General features: G+C 36.7%; 1 protein-coding gene across 1 annotated transcript; it reads right to left on the bottom strand.

Annotated features, from left to right (window-relative positions):
• Nucleotides 1-747: 747 nt before the first annotated feature.
• On the bottom strand, nt 748-19,517 carry LOC127432861 (large neutral amino acids transporter small subunit 4-like). Its single transcript, XM_051684339.1, has 14 exons — nt 19,414-19,517; nt 18,405-18,662; nt 11,599-11,893; nt 11,352-11,407; nt 10,851-10,927; nt 6,975-7,067; nt 6,743-6,876; nt 6,453-6,649; nt 5,729-5,872; nt 4,755-4,887; nt 4,456-4,588; nt 3,675-3,748; nt 3,401-3,524; nt 748-2,614 (listed from the first exon to the last, which is right to left on the bottom strand). The coding sequence occupies exons 2-14, from the start codon at nt 18,562-18,564 to the stop codon at nt 2,453-2,455; spliced, it is 1,782 nt and encodes a 593-aa protein (XP_051540299.1). The 5' UTR covers nt 18,565-18,662; nt 19,414-19,517; the 3' UTR covers nt 748-2,452.
• Between the last annotated feature and the right edge of the window lie 698 nt (nt 19,518-20,215).

Below are 20,215 nucleotides of genomic sequence, written 5' to 3'. Positions count from 1 at the left end.
ACTTCAACTTTATTCAGGTTCCAATCCTTCACTCGACAAATATCATCGTTATCTGCACTGTAAACTGCACAAAAGGCAAATGTGTGAGTTAAGTTGTGCTTTCTAAATAACATTTAACTTTAGAGGTCCATTGGAACTTGATCATGTAATCACTGACATATGAATGCCAAACGACTCCTCTTAAGTATCACAGAATGTTATTTTAGTAGCCTATACAAGCACAAAATAAAAGAAAGACTGAAAAGGGAATTTCATTGCTCATAATTTTAACTTTACATATTTCACAACTGGGACTTTTTCTTGTCATTTTTTTTTTCTTCCATTGCGGGATCAAGTCACCACAACGGTGCAGTTGACCTGTAAGAACATTCTATATCTTATTCATAACTTCCAGGAAAGACTCTTTCAACTAATGTTATACACAGCCTCTCATTAAAAGCTATGCTAAATTTTTAAGACATTCCAATCAGCATAGCCAAACAAAATCAGAGACTCTGACAGGGTATCTTGCACCTTGATCAGCGCTAATGTGATGTGGCTTTTATTTTGTGATCTATTAAATCAAATAATTGTAACAAAATTCAGGTTTAACATCCTGAATTAAACATTGTGTTTATGTTTTAACATTTTAATGTGAACAACTCAGATTTGCTGTACGCTTTGTAAAGACTAAAGTATGTTTAATCCAAATTGTAGAAACTATTACAATATTTGCATTATATAAAAATAAACGAAAGCAAGATTAGCAATAATTAAATTCATATTTTATTGAATATATGTAATCCTCAACAAAAATGCCATGTTGAACAATAAATGGAGGTTTTTAAAAAAACAAAAAAAAAAACAAGCTACTACAACATTGACATGCTAGTTACTATAACAACCTTTGCAAATAAGGTTGCACTGTCCATGTTGTCTGTTAGATTTGAAAACACAAAAGAAATAAATACAATAAACAAAGCATCAAAAACATTTCCATAGAATCCGTGGTTCAAATCCTCTTGTCAGCTATCATCATCATTAACTGCACTGTAAACTGCACAAAAGGTTTTTACAAAAGGCAAATGTGTGAGTTAAGTTGTGCTTTCTAAATAACATTGTCACTTTAGAGGTCCATGGGAACTTGATCATGCAATCACTGACATATGAATGCCAAATGACTCCTAACAGACTCTGAAGTATCACAGAATGTTATTTTAGTATACAAGCACAAAATAAAAGAAAGACAGAAAAGGGAATTTTAAGTCATGAGGGGCTTTATGGGACATGTGTGTGAGACAAAGTGCTGTTGTTCCCCTGACATTTGTTTCTCTTACAGCTTTCAGCAATCACTTTGCAGATTAGTCACTTAGTACAGATCATAACCAGTTGAGTCAAGCCTCTTTCTTTGTGTATGCGTCTTATGTGTATGTAAATATATATATATATATATATATATATATATACAAACTGACATGCATAAATCAGGGCTCTCCTAAACTACTGTGATCTAAAGTGATCAGATTGTATTATACTTCCTTGTTTCCTTTTCATAAATGTTATTTCATTACAAATATGTTAAACGCCACTTTGTGAATCATTATGAATGCAAAATGTTCTTGCAAGTTGTGTTTTGTGCATGCAATGGGATTGCAGAGCTGAAAGCATGTAATACCTTCCATTACACCTTTAGGTACCATATATCATGGTTTACTATAACAAGATTTATAAGGTGTTGCCTTGTAGGCTCATGAGATCATTGTACTTATACGGTACATAATTCTCTAAAACAAGGGTTACTTATGATCTGAAATTAGCTGTTCTTCTTATAGAAGCATTTATTGGCCTTTTTTTTTTTTTTTTGTGCTTTATTTTTATTTTTTTACACAAAACTGGGGATTTACACTCAAGATTATATTAATTTTACATCAGTGAAAACCCATGTGGAGGTTAGCAGAATGAATGAGGGTTGTTTGGGTGTTCCTGTGAAAGAGCCAACTGGCATCATTGTACCGTCTGTGTGGCCAGGCTGGTTTCTTCAGCCCTCCTCTTAAACATAACGGTGTATACAAATCTTGCAGTAGCAAGAAAAATTCAATATTATAATATGCAATAAACGGAAATGTATTTCTAAAACACACAGGCTTTGTTTTTATGTTAGGGTTAAACCTTGACTGCATGAACACTCCACATATAAATATTTCCCATTTTAAATATATGAGTTTTGACTTTGTAAATTAAAATAAATGAACCTCATTTGACAATGAAAGAGGGACAGCAAATTTCCCATGTTGCTTCATCCCTCTTTTCATCTACTGAGTTAATCAGATATTGGCTGAATATGCCTCTATAAAAGAGAGACAAAATAGTGTGTAATTGTCACTGCATCTACGTCTGTGTGGCCATGATATTTTCTGTCTTTTTTAGTCTCATGTCTTTTTTAATCTCATGTTTTTCCCTTTATCTGCTTTCTCTACACAAATGCCTCTGGTACATCACTGCCGTTGATTTTCAGGTAGATTTTAGCCATGTTTTCTTTCTCCTTCCTCTTTTTGTGCAGAGTTTTTCTGAAGTACAGCAGGTAGAGAGGTAACAGGAAGCCCAGCATACTAAGTACTAGCAGACCGACATTCACCTACATAAGAACAAGAGACAAAGACACAAAGAGAGACAGGAGGTCAAAACATGCCTAGCAGGCATTTAATCCATCTAGTATTAGTAATGGTTTCTTTTATGTTTGTCCCTAAAACTGAGCTAAATCTGACAAAACCTCCCTTAGGGGACATTCATTAATGTCCTCAACTGGAAAATTCATTCATTTATTTATTTGCTATAGGGGTAGGGTTATTGTTAATGTATAGTCATTATAATTAGCTTTAAATAAAAACAATAGGAGTCTAGGGTATGTCCGAATTTAGATAGCAAAGTAAATATGTGTTTGTGTGTGTGTGTGTGGGTGTGTGTGTGGGTTTGGGTGGTTTACGAGGACATTTTCTTAGGTTACAATTTCTTAGGTAATTACAAGGTTATTATGCTATAAATGTTGTTTATGAGGACATTTCTAGTGTCCCCATAATACAAATCGCTTAAAAAAAACATACTAAACGATGTTTTATTGAAAATGTAAAAATGCAGAAAGTTTTTTGTGAGGGTTAGGTTTAGGGGTAGGGTAAGGGTTAGGGGATAGAATCTATAGTTCGTACAGTATAAAAATCATTATGTCTATGGAGAGTCCTCATAAGCATAGCCGCACCAACGTGTGTGTGTGTGTGTGTGTGTGTGTGTGTGGGCGGGTTTGGGTGGTTTACGGGGACATTTTTTTAGGTTACAAACTGGTAATTACAAGGGTATTGTGCTATAATTGTGGTTTATGAGGACATTTCTAGTGTACCCATAATTCAAATGTGTGTGTGTGTCATACCCAGAGTGGGTCTCCCTTTAGTGGTCCCATCATAGCCATAAACAAAGGCTGCTGTAGCAGTGCAAATAAAGCGCTAACCAGAGACTGCATTCCGGTCAGACTGCCAAACTGAGTGGATGGGTACCTGCAGATATATAGTGAGATTTCCACAAGTCACAGAGAGGACAATGTTCCAGAATGCACACATAGAAGTGTTCTTATTATATGCTTAATCCAGGTATTAATGGCAATATCACATGCAGAATATAATCATAGTATAATGTGCTAAACTTACACAGCAGCATAAAGTCCACCAATGGCTGAGTGGATGAAGCCTCTGACGATGGTGTGAAGAACAAACGATAACATCTGGAAAAAGAGGATAAGAGAGAAGGCATGAGGAGAATTGAGAGGAGAAAAGATAATAGCATTATTAAATATATGTTTTCCCATGGTAAAATATAGGAAGGTGACAATGTGCACACAAAGTAGTTCCATAACTGGGCCACACGGGGGAGGTGGGTATGTTGGACTACTAAGCAGAATCTCACAAACAATTTACCAAGGGGTCATTTGGCTGGTAAAGTTGCCCCCTTCTGGTTAATGCCGTAACTACACCATCATGTGGGCCAAACATTTTTTATTAATAATAATCTCCATTTAACATTAGCAGTGTACTCAAACAACATTTACATTTCATTTTACAAGCAACGTATAAATTGCACAAAAAAAAAATACAATAATTATAGCCTACTTGTAGTAGATGTTTTACCAGTGCCAGTTTTTTAAGGATTCTTAACAACATGAAACATACAGACTGCTTTTTTCTTGTCTTAGTAGTCAGATTCAAAAGTATAGATGGTGATTCTTCATTTTAACAGATTATTTAAAATTGGCACCACCCTTTTCAATCCAATGACAATTTCACTGGGATCGAGCTGAATCAGATAAATTGTTTTACATTTGTTTACATGACTGTTTCCTATTGAGCAATTGGCTGGATTATTAGGCTGCATGTAAACGTACTTAGTGAAAGGCAATCTTGAATACACACACACACACACACACACACACACCTGAAGAGGGAGGTTAGGAATCAGGCAGGTGATTCCAAAGCCGACGAGGAGGATGTTAGTGAAGATGAAGGCCCGTGTGGCGTTGGTCACTTTCTGAATCTGTCTGTCTCTGCGTTTGGGTTGGGGCTCATCCCTGGAGATGTTTAGAAAAACAGAGACACTTCAAGATCAGTACAGTCCACCTTATTGAACTTAAAAAAATCCAACAGCTGTCATTGATTTACTGGCATTTTTCCATTTTAAAATTATTTAGGACACATCCACGTCAACAGTTTTAACATAAGTCTTTCATAACCTACTTGTTGGCCTCTTTTTCATTGATTTCTCCATCATCACATTCCTTGAGTTTCCAATCCATGATCTGACCGATGACCGGCGTCGTCATCAGGCATAAGAGTTGCATCACACCGAAAATGGACGTGTAGAGGCTCACTGAGCGAGCGAGAGAGAGTAAGGGAGATTATGTTATTGTCTAATGGATAATGCTTGAGGTTGATTAATAACTACTCTGGTTAATGGCTGAGTTTACGGCACTCTGTAGGCTTGTGTATGCCTTATATCCTAAAGCACAGGTGTGCAGGGAGTGGGTTACGCATGAGGTGAGAGGGCACATTGTGTACAGGAGAAGGTTAAATGTTAGAATAACAAGCATGAGGGAGCACACGCTCTACTGGTTTCTACTGCTATTCTACTGCACTGCTGAGATTCTTACCCAGTTCCATTCTCTCAACTGCAAAAACAGTCAAAACAGCAGCGATTTAGGAAAATGGAGACATTTTCTACTGCATCATAATTTAAACAATTGCAAGACCTGACATTTTGGAAATCTTCTCTGTTAATCCAAATGTGAAAATTGAATAAACCAATAAGACACAAGAGACTTTTGAGAGTTTTTCGATATCACTGTTGCCTTTGGCTTGTTTACTGGGTGGTTTTTAAGGCACAATTTTTTTTTCTGTGAAGCTGCTGTGGAGCAATATGTTTTGTAAAAAGTGTTATTCAAATAAAATGTAATTGAATTATTAAATGTAATAATCAGAATTAGCCATTCTTTGACCAAGTGATATAGAGTAGTTTATTAGCCTTAACCGTAGACTAACAGACTACTAATATGCAGTCATAGGTGTACATATCGGCTATTTTTTTATTTTTTTTACAGTTTTTACAGCTTATACGATCAGAATTTACAGTCGGAATAGAATCTGATTATAAAAGAATATTTCCATTTCACATTATAAGAATTTTGGTCATTGTAGAAAACAGAAAAACACACCTGTGTTAAGATCTCCTCCACTTAGAGACTCCAAGATGTTGTTCATGGCTCCCATGTAGAAGATGAGACGGAGTTGAGTCACACACATGGTTACCAGACTCAGCATGAAGAGGGGACTAAAAATACTCTGCATGAACGACTGAGCTACAGAGAAGAAAATGAGAAGAAAGAGTTTACAACAATTCACTGAGGGAGTGCCATGAGTCAAGCCCAAAACATACAGGAAACATGCAAATGCAAAAGCTTCTAACAACGCAAGCTCAGTTTTATGCGTGGTTGTGTTCCATAATTTGTCAGAACACAATTTATAACACCAGTGTGCATTGAATTCTCAGTGTTGCCATAAGGGGGCACTATATAGCGAGCATTTGTGTTAAATTGTCTTCTTCTACGATAATTTTTCCACTTTCAGGTCAACTTCTGCCATAGGAGCAATAGTTTGAAAAAATCTTGCAGAGCAAAGTTAGTTTATAGTTTAAGTTTATAGTTAGCTAGATGAATAAATCCTGAATGATAACACATCCTGTTGAATGGCACATCCATTTAAAGGTAATGCTATCATCTTCTTGAGCACTGAGGTTTGTTACCGCCACAGTAACGCAAGAACGAATATTAAGTAATACACAACGGGAACGCGCTCTTGTGTCAATATATTTGCAAAGAGAATGTTTCCGGCCTTAAAAGTATTTTATTTTGCCAGCAATGTTTACACATTGTCACTTACACTCCTCCTTGGGCTCACACTGCAGTTCCAGATCCATGGTGGACAGGCAGAGTTTGTGGCCCTCCTTGGCAGCAAGCTCTTTCTGTTTCAGAGTGTTGTCGACACTCAGACGTTTACCGACTGTCGTCACCTGCCTATAAAACTGCTTGCCAGTGATCTTGTGGTCGAAGCCCAGCCAGCTGAATTTGATCTTGACACTGTACGAGAGAGAGAAACAGACAGAAGGACTGTTTGAAAATGTCAAATTTTGAAATGTATGAGAGCAATATGTTTTTGCGTGTGTTTCTTACGAGTAATCCATGTCCTCGGGTCCAGGGAAAGGCTCCAGGGGCCAGTTGAAGAAGCAGTTGAAGAAAACGAGACCTGCACAGCCTGCCCAGACCACCAGAATCGTGATAAAGGTAATGCCAAGGTCATAGATCACCTACAGTGAGAAACAACAATTTTAACAACACACAATAAACTAATCGCTCTTAGACCAATGTCTAAGAACACAATGTTGGATTACCATAACTAACAGACCTTGACCCCAGGAAAGGTGACAGCTGAGGAAGCATATGAGCCAATCATAAGTGCGATGAAGGTGGAACGAAGGTCACCAAACATGTTGGGCAACTGGAAGAAAACAAGGATTAAATTTTTTTTTTTATTATTAAAAATAACTTCATTTGGACAGGCAGACAGAGGACTGCTCTATTAGGAGCTAGGATTAAATGAAGCTACTTTCATAACTTATAGATACTCCAGAGTTACATTTGGCTTCTCAGGGGCCGTTCAAACCAAATGCGTTCTTGCGTTTAAAAAATAAATAAATGCAGTGCAATGCACTTAACAGAGTTCTGGTGTCTTGAGACAGGATTTTAAAAGTTGACATTCTTTTTTACCAGCGCACCACCCAAAGATGTCCATCTAGTGCATGTTTACAAAGAAAAACAATGAAAACAGAGGGACACAAAAAACAACCTTTATACTACAGGAACACAATGACAATTCTCAGAATAGAAAAATGTATAGAAAATATGTTCTTGTGATCTAGGCACAATGCATTTAGCAGTATGTAGGTGTCTTAAGATGCGCTTTTAAAAGCAGACTTTTTTTTTTTACCTGACACTGGATACTAAAATCACAGCACTTTTATGCGAGACTCTGAAAAACAGCGAGACACGGCACAATGGTCAAAGACATCTGTTTAGCGCATGTGAAAAACCAGCGCAGATGGATGCAAAAACACATTCGGTGTGAACGGCCGTTTATAATACTGAAACATAATTATATTCAGAATTCTGAATAATTATATATTTTTCTGAATAGAAAAACTGACTTCTTTTTTTTTTAGATAAAAGTTTCCAGGACAGTTTATTTTTCTCTTTCAGAAAAGAAAAATGTATTACAATCCTGGCAAGATTCAGACTCTGGCTGTTCAGAGCATTTCCTTTACAGTTCACTGTAATGGACATGAACAAAGAGAAGTGATTCACAGTCATTCTCTAAATACAGCAGAAAGCAAGGAGAGATGGCCAACAATTATGGACTGACAAAAGCACAGCAAATCAGCTGTGAAAGGATTTACAGTTCAGAGGCAATGACTATAACCAGAGGATGGAGACTGGGAGTTGAGAGAAACAGATTATGGCACAGAAGACCAGAAAAATAGAAGAAAACTAGAAAATAAATTAATATACAGTGGCCCTAAAAAGTACTTGAACACTTATGCCACACTACAAAAAAGGAATGAATTTAACTAAATATCAAACCAAGAGGCATCTGAAAAAAAAAAGAAAAACAAAAAAAAACATTTTAACCAAGTGAAGCCAAAGTAAATTTAGTGAATATATGAAGTCAGTTTCCTTCAAGTTCACACTGGTGCCCAAGCAGAGTAACCACAAGTGTAGTTTTTTACGTTCACTATGCACATGTTGCACTAAGTTTGACAATAGGAAAATGACCCAAATCCTTCTTGTTTTGTTTTATAATATTAACTTAAAAACTAACAAACTGTCATGTTTGGTTGAAAAGTGTATTTGTGGTATATTTAAGATGAATGCCACTTTTCTACTGCTATCTGGTGTAATTACATTGTTACTTTCTTTGTTTCTTTTTTTTTTTCTTTCTTTCTTTCTTACTTCCTTTCCATTCCATTCCATTCTGTCACCACAAGACAAATAACTGGGTCAGTATGAACTGAGGAAAGATCAGTCCAGTCTGAACCGGCTAATGCAGAGTCTTTTTTATGACTCTAATTGGAGCTAAGACTGGGATTGCCTGCCCACAGTTATGCCTTGTTCCTGTGACAACAAGTGGATGAGCAACAGCCAGTGCCCTGTTACATAAGAAAGTGATCTTCAGTGCGTGATCAGTGGATTCTTGATTGAAGTTCTGTGTTTTGTCAAATCTGATTCGATTTATTTGTTTTTTGAAAAGTTGGGCTGCGTTTGACATCCTATTTACACTGAAAAGGAGTGATGCAGCAAAACTATAATGTACATTATAACCAACAAAGCTTCGTTCAAAAACGAAGACTGTTTGTCGCGACAAAGCTGTTTGAATCTGTTGCAACTCTCACAACTTTTAATGACTTTTAACAGTGGAATTAACAATCAGAAATTTGTTTGAGATTTTTTTCCCTCCAGAACTATATGTAGCGAGCGACACATCAACCAAATGAATGTCACAAGCCACTAAAATGAATAGGAAACACTTTACAATAAGGTTCCATTTGTTAATATTAGCTAACATTAGTTAACATGAACTGAAAAGGAACAATATTTTTACAGCATTTATTAATCTTTGTTGATGTTAATTTCAACATATACTAACATTTTTTAAATCAAAAGTTGTATTTGTTAACATTAGTTAATGCACAATGAACTAACATGAACTAACAATGAACAATTATTCATTCTAGTATTTTTATTAAAGGGAAAGTTCACCCAAAAATGAAAAATCTCTCATCATTGACACACTCTTATGCCATCCCATATGTGTATGAATTTCTTTCTTCAGCAGAACACAACTGAAGATTTTAAGAAGAATATTTGAGCTCTGTTGATCTATACAATGCAAGTGAATGGTGACCAGAACTCATAAAAGTAATCCATATGACTCCAGTGGTTAAATCCATCGGAAGCAATATGATAAGTGTGGGTGAGAAATAGATCAATATTTAAGTCCTTTTTTGCTATCAATCTCCACCTTTGACCACCCCTACCAGTAGGTGGCTGAATGTGAAAGTGAAAGTCTAGGTTTACAGTTTAAAAAAGGACTTAAATATCGATGGGTTTCTCATCCACATCTATCATATCGCTTCAGAAGATATGGATTTAACAACTGGAGTTGTATTGATTACTTTTATACTCCATTTTGGACTTTCAAAGTTCTGGTCACCATTTACTTGCATTGTTTAGACCAACAGAGCTGAAACATTCTTTTAAAAATCTGTTAAAAAGCTGTTGAGCAGAAGAAAGTCATACACATCAGGGATGGCATGAAGGTGAGTAAATGATGATAATACATTAAAAATATATTGTTCATTGTTTGTTCATGATGCATAATGCATTAACTAATGTTAATGAATGGAACCTTGTTGTAAAATTGTACCAACTAATATGTTAGAAAAAATCATGATGCATCTTTGCGTATTTGTGACACGTGTAGTTTTACAAAAAGGACAAAATTAGCTCTGCGTGTCACAAAATGCAAAGACAAAACAGCTAAATTACCACACTATCATAAAGACAAAAAGTTATTTAGAATAAAAATAATGTATACAGTTTCATGCTCAGTAAGAAATATTTATGGACGGTGCATTTTCTTAATCCACCAAAAGCAGGAGAGGCAAAAAGTTGATTTTGGATGTGGGTGTTAATGTTTTAAATGAGTTCATGCTCATACAATTTCTCAGATCATGCTGAGCTCAAGCCGACCTGAGGCTGTTCTTACTGGGTCAGCACACTGGGTAGTACACCATCAGGAATTTATGCATGGTGCCAGCACAGCAACAGGAGGGAGTCATCAGGAAAAATAGTGAACTAAGACGCACAGAGAGTTAATGATTAACCTATTGAGTTACATATGAGAGCGCTAAGATGAGAGGGACAGAGAGAGACTGAGACAGTGAGACAGAGACCTTATTGAAAAGACCAGCTTAAACCAGCAAGAATTTCCATACTGGTCCACACTGGTGGTTTAAGCTGGTTTGTAGCAGTCTAGCTGGTAGACCAGCTTGCTCACAAGCAATGTTAAGAAGTTAAGTCAGGTGGACCCCAGCATTCCAGAATCCAAAACACAATATACGCTGATGACCACCTATGTAGGTCTTTTCAACAAGGGAGAGCTGGAAAGAATGCAGCACCAAAATTGTATTTTCATGAATATGTTAACACAAACACACACACTCACCGTAAGTGAAGTGAAGGTCATACACATTCCTCCAAATCCATTAAAGGTCAGAGCAATGAAGATAAGGACCGACAGATCTGGAAAAAACAAACATGTCTCACTATAATAATTTCTAGCAGTAAAACATCCTCAGATGCCGAGATCTGTTTTAATAAGTATGGAAACATATATTCAGTAGGGTTCCCACTCCTGTTTACAGATTAATTTCAATGACTTTTCCAGTTGATTGTGATGAACTGATATTAACATTATAAAGATTGCACTCAAAAAGAGCAATTTCTGACCAATGAAATATTGAAGAGATAAGCATAAAGAGGAATATATATATATATATATATATATATATATATATATATATATATATATAGTTCTGTGACTTTTTCAGGGCAGTTTTTAAAAATGCAAAAAAAAAAAAAAAAAAAAATTAATAACCTTATATTTCCAGGTTTTCCATGACTGTGGGAACCCCAATTCACATTTAAATGGATATGACATTCTTACCATTCGGGTTGCTGGCTCCATAAGCGATCATTAGGCACGAGAGGGAAAAGCAGGCACTGGAAACAAAGACACAACATTGGAACTCAATAAATCAGGAACTCCAAATTTCTCAGTGCTAAAAATATTAGTGAATCAGGCCATATACATTCAAGCTATGTACTTTAAACATCTACATAAAAATAATGCATTTTCATAAGTATATAAATGAAATACACATTATATTGGGAACTACACACTTAACACCTACCTGCCAAGCAGACGGAGTTTGCGTGGGCCGTATTTGTCCATGACGATTCCAAGAGGGAGCGTAATAGCGCTGAGGAGGAAGGAGCCCACGGTGAAGGCCAGATTGAGCATCTCATCCTGCTCCTTACAGATCAGCCATCCATTCATCCTCAGGTGGTCTTCTGGATGGTTCAGAGGGACCACCTCCACACCGCCATCATGCTGGACGGACTGGAACTCGTCATATTCATATTCTGCATCATCAGACAATGATGAAGACACAGGTGGCATGGAGAAGTTTGCCATCGAGCTATTGTCTGTAGAAGACAATGAAAAAAAGAGAGAGTTTAACATGTGTCCGACATTAAATTTAAATTGAAATAATAAGTTAGTATAGTAGAATTATTAGAGTATATTTCTTGGTGTCAAAGTCACTAATTAAAGAAATTGTACAGTCATGTTTAAACCAGGTTTTATATGGTTTCTAGCTGATTGAAACTAGTGAATCAAGCTGGTCTAGGTGGTTGTTCAGTTTGACTACCAGTTGGTGGGGCCTAGGTTGACCTGGTAGACCGGTCTGTTTAGGGATGGTAGACCATCTCTTGGTGTCAAAGTCAAGAATTACTTAAAAAAGAGAGCCTCTGCTGGACGGTCCACATAAAACCATGATTTATATGGTTTCTTGCAGGTTTAAGATCGTCATATATGGTCATTTGCTGGTCCAAGCTGGTTTAGGTGGTAGATCAGCTAAACTACCAGTCGATGGGGGCAAGGTCGGACTAGACTATATTGATCAACCTGGTTGGTTACAGCTGGTAAACCATCTATTGGTGTCAAAGTCAAGAATTACAGAAATGAGAGACTCTGCTAGACAATCCAGTTAAAAAAAAAGTTTTTTAATGGTTTCAAGCTGGTTGAAGCTGGACATTTATGGTCATTAGCTGGTCAAAGCTGGTTTGGGATCTGGACTTCTAACTGATGGGATCATGATCGACCTGGTAGACCATCTTGGTCAACCTGGGCTGTATGACCACCTTGAATAAGCTATTGAGAACGAGTGGACAAAGCAACAAACCAGCTATCATGTTCCAAAAACCTGCTTGACAGCCTTTTGGACCATTTACATTGAACGGGTTCTTGGACAAAAAAAAGCTTGATGCTGCATCACAAATAGAGTGCAAAGCAGGTGTTTCAAGATGCTTTTTTTAACCATTTAAGTTAATTTTACAAGTAAAGACACTGCATCTAAAAAATTTTGGCGCTCCTGCACGATAAGTTGAAAGCAAAGACATCTGTCTAGCACATTTTTACATTGGAAAACAATTGAAAAACAGAGGGTTGAACGCATCTGGTGTGAACGGCACCTTAGACTGGTATGACCTGATATCCAACACACTGGAGATGTACTACACATAGGGTCACGATTTCTACCACAAAGAGTCCATTTAAGAGAGTGAGAAAACTCAGATGTTGGTGTAAAAACTGAGGGAGGGGAGAAAGAAAGACAGATGTTGAAAACGTGCGGGAGGGAGGTGAGAATGAATTGGTCACGTGCGTCCCTGGTGTTAGTCCTACTGTGAAATAGGCATCAAATTCTTGTAACTCTGGTTGCTGTCCAATTACACAGACACCACACGTGCAGACTCACATTATTCTTGACAGTTCCTTGAAGCTCACAACTGAGGTTTCTCAAAACTTGCACTCTACGGCCTTGTTAACACACCATGTTTGGAATGGTCAGTGGAATAATGCAAGGTTACAGGAGGTAAGGACACTATGACTTTGCTTCAAGACTTTTTGGAATTGCATGTACATGGACCATTTTTATAACAACAAGTACAATGGGAACTTAAGGAAAGCTGAACTTGGTTAATGTGTAACTACAACATAAATGTAGCTGTGGTGTTTATGGTTGAAATGTACAAAATGTGTGGAGTTCCAAGCTATTTACTTTACTGTATAATACTGCACAGTGTAAAAATGTATATGTGCAGTTATTACACAGTTGTAATAATTATATGTGCCGTTGTAACCTTAAGGAATTATTTTGACTTGATCTAACCCTTAAAATTACTTTCGCTGATGTAACCTAATGAAGTCAGGATGATTCAGTCACAAAAAATAGTTCTGAACTATGACTTTGAATAAAAACCAGTTAATATTGATGTTATGCTGGTAAAGTGTTGCTGGTGAACATCATTGCTATTCTGGTCCACCAGCTAGACCATAATCAGCCCAGCACAACTCAGCATAAACCAGCCTAAATTTACATGTAATTAATTCTGGTTAAAGCTGGTCTTCCCTGTGACTGCAACTACAAAGTTCCTGAGATAGACTTTCACCCAGCAGTAAAATGCTTGGAATGGGGAATCACTAGCAAGGTTTCAATAAAGACCTGAGATAAGGGCTGTGAATGAAAGTAGAAAGCACACACTTGATATTCCTTTATCTTGTTCTGCTTTGGGAACATTGTTTATAATCGTACTTTTGGACTATTGTACAATCCTGTTTTATATTATCTCACCATGCACACACATATATAAATTCTGATACTGAACCAGGTGACAAAGGATTACACTCCATTAATAGCAGCTAGTATATTAGAGACATATAAACTGATATTCAGACTTGTGGTGATCCGAATGTGTGTTCCATATTACTGCCTACGGTTGATGCATTTCAGTCTTCTCTTGAGAAAAATCAAACACCACGTCCACACTAATACATTTTAGGATACAGTATAACTGCATTGATTTTTGAAACACTTTGGAAAACGATGCCGTCAGGAAATGGAAAAAGTTTTCAACCACAAAAGTATTATTGTGTATGTGGCCTTAAAAAAATAATGCTTTGCTTGAGAAGATATAGTGAGGTGAGAATGATTTAGACTGATATAATTCAGAAAGAGTAGGACAATGTATTTTTTTGTTTATGCAACCTTACCAGGTCCCAATATGCCACTTAGATACAAAGTTATGCTAATAGTAGGTGTCGAATGCCTTTCGGAGGGCCGAAGGGTTGGTAATCACCCTCTAATTTGTGCCAGTCACATCCCAAAGATACACATGTTCTTCTTCCACAGCTACAGTGGAAGAGGCTGCCAACTCAAAGCATGTTTTAGGACTCAGTGTAGAATGTTCTGACGTGTTTCACACACAGTCGTAAACACTCTTGCACTGAAAAAGAGGGCTTGGGATTTGCCACAACTGAGGAAGAGCGAGTCATAGAGCTTGCTCTGGCTTCTTTCCTAAACTAAGCTGGTGTGCAAATGGTGTTCCCATTTGGGCACTTGTAAAGGGTACTAAAGGGCATTGGGGGTGGCAGGAGATGCACCTATTTTTGTTAAGGGTGCACCACTGGCAGTCCTGGCTCACTTAGTGGCCCAGGTGAGATATGGAATGAACAAAGAAGAAAAAAAAAACACCATGATACAATAAAATTGTAAAGTTTCAGTTAGCACGCAAGTGTCAGAAATTAACTTTTACATTAAAGGAAATAAATATTTTTAAATATTTGTCCTGTGGATCTGTTTTTCTGGGGAATTTTTTACCTTTGTGAGGGTATATTTTTTTCTAACCATTTAAAACAAACTGTGTCTCGTCCGTTTATGTCAAATACGTCAATTTATACCATGGTCTGTTCTAATACTCTTGTGTATATTATATTTCTGTGCTGAAGTGCCACCTATAGCCACTAGAGCCTCCATTTTCTCCCAAAACACAAAATAGCAACAAAAACTACAGTACTTTCCTAAACACCTGTTTGTCACAATGAACTGCAAAATTTTCCTGATCCATGAGATCTTTGCATGTGGTGTCTAAAGTTTGATTTTGAGGCAGTGATTTTGATCTAATTTGTAATATTTTTTTAAAAATGTTGCAAATTTATGTAGCTAATAAAAATCACTAAAATTAACACATTTCTTTTGAGACAAAATACTTATTTATCATTTTCAGTTTTGTTTAAGGTCATTAAATCACACATTTTTCAATAACTGTCCAATAAGTGAAAGGATAGTATTTGGGATAAAAAGCCCCCGTTTCAGAGGCCAAAGGCCCCTATAAAACACATTGTTTTTCTTAAGTGGGGGGAATAGATTTGTTATGTAAAATGTTCAAAGTGGGCTCACACTGACTGATCCAATCATAACAGAGATTAGTTTGTTCATAGAATACTTGAGATGTACTAAAATGCCAAATGTGTTTGAAATTAACAGGAAATAGTTGACTTTTTCCAAAGTGATTATTTTCAGTAAGCATCACTTTAATTTGTTACTCATAAAAGCATGTTGGTGTCTCAAAATTATTTGCATTAGTTGACAAACTGTGCCCTATAACTATTGCCCAGGTATCTACACAATATCACTTTAAATCCCTAATGGGCCTTTTACCCCAAACGAGGGAGCCTTTTACCCCAAGTGTGGGGTAAAACGCACCCTCGCCACTTTTTAAAAAAATAAACTTAATTTTAATCGAAACAACCTTCTGTTATTATTTATTTTCACACAAATTATGTTGCTGTATCAATATTCAATAAAAATTATTCAATTGATACATTTTGTGACCAGAAAAAAAGGTACATTTCCTTAAGGGGTGCCTTTAGCCCCGTTGTACCCTATGTGAGCCACATAGATGTGTTAATGGCTGCCTGACGCCAAATGCAACATTAATTTAAATAGATGCTATTTCAGGACACACCCGGAGAGATAGCAGTCACCTGCTCTTAGCAAAAAAACAAGATGGTGTGCTTGATAGAAGGGTTGAGGAACAAATATGTGAGATGAACCTACTAAAACTATTGAGCTGTATATTAGATAACCTTACTGTAATAAACGTATTATTGTCTTTAACTCACTGCTGTGATAAGTAATTAATATTGCTTGTCATCTATATGACCTTTCACCTGTTTTTACTGATAGGCCTATTGCCATGTCACTGTGGTGTGACATACTGTATACTCCATATAAAACTATTTTAAATTGCATTTAGCTTATTCTTTTATAATTATACATACAGCTTTAATGACCACATATTAATTTAGAGACTATATGGAATACTGGTACTTTTAAAAAAGTAATGGCAAAAAGATTTATAAAATTGTGAAAAAGAAATGGTGGCCAGTTACAGGACCTTTTATATATACACAGTAAATACTTGCCATTATACATTCATATAAATTTAACCTAAAATCTTTAGGTTGATATAAGCTTCTAGCTGGACACAAGCATCAACTACCCAATGCAAAAGATATGTAGACATATTAAGGTCCAGTACAATTAGGAGAGAAAACAAGGAGGGGTTGTTCTTTTCATCCACAGCCATTAGTTTGTTGGCCAGATCTGATCAAATGTAAGGAACATATCACGCACACACACAATACAAAGTGTCCATAACCACATTTTAGCTGAGGGAGCTGAAAATACAAAGACTTTTCTGTAGTTAATCAAACACTGCTGATGCAGCTCCATATTCTGGAGATCAGGGCCAGTGCACTAAACCAAAACCTCACATGCTTTGCATCATACTAAATTGTCAGAGAGGAAGACTGCAGTGTAAATGCTGACTCTTGCCATAAGATACAGTGTCCAGGAACTTTGAGTCTTATCTGTGGACTTTAAGATTACACATTCTTACTGCTGAATACATCAGCTTTTTTTTTGCTGTCTTGTGCACCACCAATTTTTGCTGAGATAGACATACCTATTACGTCACAACAATGTGACAGACCAAAAGGACAATCAAAAAAAAAAAAAAGCTGAGTAATGTCACAAAGCAGGAACTGGGACTTTTTATGGCTTTTCAAGCAATTTTTCGGGCTATTTTTATTTTTTTTTTTAAAGCACAGCTTTGCTCTGCCAAACAGATGGATAGACATGTAAGATGGCCACCAATCCACCCTGACAAGTGGTATTCCTAGATCTACCCAAACGATAAGCGTCTTACAGTTTCCTACACAAACAACTCTTTTTCTCTTCTCTTGCCCCTCTTCTCCCCCTTCATCTGTCTGGGAATTTCAAACCAGCTTTTGTGGTTAAAAGGGTCCCCATGTTCTTTTTAAATCAAGACTGAGAACCCAAGAGACAACATGATAAATGGGCATCAGCAGCCACAGTGAGACTAAAACATGTTTTTTTACGTGGTCTTTCTTGAGACACAATCAGTTGATCAATTCCAAGCCATTCAGTATGTCTGAGGCTCTAATTCAGTTAAAGAAGCAGATAGTTAACATCTCAATTAACATTAAACAGTCATCAAGCCATTACTAAACTACAGTATACTTAACAGTAGGCCTCTCGATTTAAGGGTGCGCTTGATTAGGTCAGACCCTTTCACATTCCTGTGTTTTACAGAGCTCTGGCACAGTGATTTAATGGAAGCTGCTGTAAAGCGAGTGTCTGCGCGGCTCCTGAGGGATGGAGATTCCTCCTCCTTAGAGAAGGTGAGAATAAATCTGTTTTGCTTGGGGTTTAATTTCTAAGTAATGACAGACACAAAGTTCACAGCCTTTGTAGGCTTGTGAGACCAGACTGGAATGAAGGAATGGATGGCATTTGCCAATATGCTTATAGATCAATAAACAAAACACAATTGAGCTTTAAATTAAAGTCTTTCATTGATAGAATGATACTTTGGAGATTATAAAAGATCTTGGAGATTAAAATATGTTCTTTAGGTCAGCATATTGGTTTATGGGTTGTACGTAGATGGTATTCTCATTAAAAAAAATATATATATATATATATATATTTTTTTATAAAGCTGTAAAACCCACTCAAACCTAAAATTTTATATTTAAGATTAAGACTTTTTCTTACAGATTATTTCTTACCTGGCTCAGTGCAGAGGTATGAATAGAAGCCCTCAGACTTCAGCATGATGAGTAAGGAACCCCAGCCCAGTAGGACAGCAGAGAAGAGCAAGTTTTCAATGATAGCCGTTACCGCCATCCACCAGCGACGGGCAAATGCCGTGGCCAGAGTGGGTGCCATGGCTGCAGGGAGTAGGAAAGCAGACAGATCAGAGGAAAAAGTGTGGTTTACAGGGTTTGGTGGGATCAGACCTCACTGTGTGGAGGGGATCCTTTGATCTGTGGAAGAAAAAGGGACAGAAAATTTGTTAGGTCAGTCATTTAAATGGAACTACCAAGATTTCCATCATGTAATGATATTGCTTAATAGAAATTGTTAAAATAAAGATAACAACAAGTGCCCTAACAAGTCGAGCATGTACTTTTCAAGTGTGTTGGTACTTTTCAAGATCTGTGAATGGCTCATTGAGAGGATTAACAAAAAGTCACTTCTGAAACTCACAAAGGAGTGAGTTTCAGTATATCTCTTTGTCAGTGAAGTGAATCTCACATCTTTCAAAGTCAATATGGCTCTTTTGCAATACATAGCTTTTGGGAGAATAGCAAAATTTGCTTGGCAAAAGACTCCCACATTGTTTAGACACGGGATATCAAAAAGGGCAGTATCAGCGGAGAAATTCTGACATGAAATAGAATAAAATCTCTTTCTGTGTGTTACATTTATGACTTTGCGTCAGTCAATTTTATATCAGACCCAGTATGCTCATTCATTAACAGAGAATGATGAACAGTACAGTAGTTATAGAACTTCTCTTCAGTTATTAATACTTTAATTATGTATCTTTTTGTATTAAAAAATATATATATTAGTGTGTAAATATTTATTCCAAAAGCAGCCAGGCTTAAATAACAGATATGTACTGCTATTCATCCTTTTAAATATATTTAAATATCTGGCGGTGCTCACTAGACCTACACAATATACACACATTTCACATGCTCATATATTAAAAATATGTTGAATATGTACCTTTGAGAGATAGGCAACAAGTTCTGTAGCCCTTTGGTTCACAGGTGCAGATGTCTTTGCACTTTCTCTCTCGCCCTCCCTCCTGCAGTTACCCTCCACTGACTGAGAAGGAAACCTTTAGTGGCAACTGTCTAATTTATAGCGGTTTCATGTGGGAAAAGCATCAGAGCGTTTCTATTGGTTGCATCAGGAGTTTGAGTATGCCAGTCAGCCAATCAGCTGAGAGTCTCACACTACATTGAATAATCACGGGCCGTCCACAGGTGATCAGCTGCTCACTCGTGTGTTGATAGCTTTTACTGTACTTCCAGATATTTCTCTGAAAATTATTTGAAGTGCAGGAGATTGGTTTTTAGATTTGTAACCTCATTTAATGATTGGAAAATGTAATCTTAATTATAATCATTGTTGAAATCGATTTTTTTTCCGACTGTGTTTTATTGATTATAGGGTAGCCTATTTCCTAAACCTATAGATTAGACTTTACAAGAAAACTTGATTTAGCAAAGAAATGAATAATGAATGTTGATTCAATCATCTCTCCTAAGGAAAAAAAGACAGTTTGGCTAATGATAAACCGTTAACATATAACAGTAAAGAGCGTGATTTTCGGTGACTGTGTGTGAACACTAGTAATAGACGAGAGGAGGTGAACTAAGGTGGCAAATTGCAAAACCTAGATACGATGACAAAAACAAAGCAGTAAACCGCCATTTTTAGGAGTCAACAAAAACAGCTCGAAGTGTCTGACAAAGTGAAGCAGAAGTGATACTTAATAGAAGATAATGTTTCACTTCAAAAA

The sequence above is a fragment of the Myxocyprinus asiaticus genome, chromosome 42, assembly GCF_019703515.2.
Source record: "Myxocyprinus asiaticus isolate MX2 ecotype Aquarium Trade chromosome 42, UBuf_Myxa_2, whole genome shotgun sequence".
NCBI classification, from domain to species: domain Eukaryota; kingdom Metazoa; phylum Chordata; class Actinopteri; order Cypriniformes; family Catostomidae; genus Myxocyprinus; species Myxocyprinus asiaticus.
The sequence above is the reverse complement of the archived record's forward strand: the minus strand, read 5'-3'. Positions and strand labels throughout refer to the sequence as shown.

What these genes read in the sequence shown, in the direction of transcription:
- LOC127432861 (XM_051684339.1), bottom strand. Translation starts at nt 18,564, where the DNA reads ATGGCACCCACTCTGGCCACGGCATTTGCCCGTCGCTGGTGGATGGCG. An exon ending in TGGAGCCAGCAACCCGAATG is followed by an intron (nt 10,928 to 11,351) that starts GTAAGAATGTCA and finishes TGTTTTTTCCAG; the next exon opens with ATCTGTCGGTCCTTATCTTC. An exon ending in AATGAAAAAGAGGCCAACAA is followed by an intron (nt 4,589 to 4,754) that starts GTAGGTTATGAA and finishes AAACATCTCCAG; the next exon opens with GGATGAGCCCCAACCCAAAC.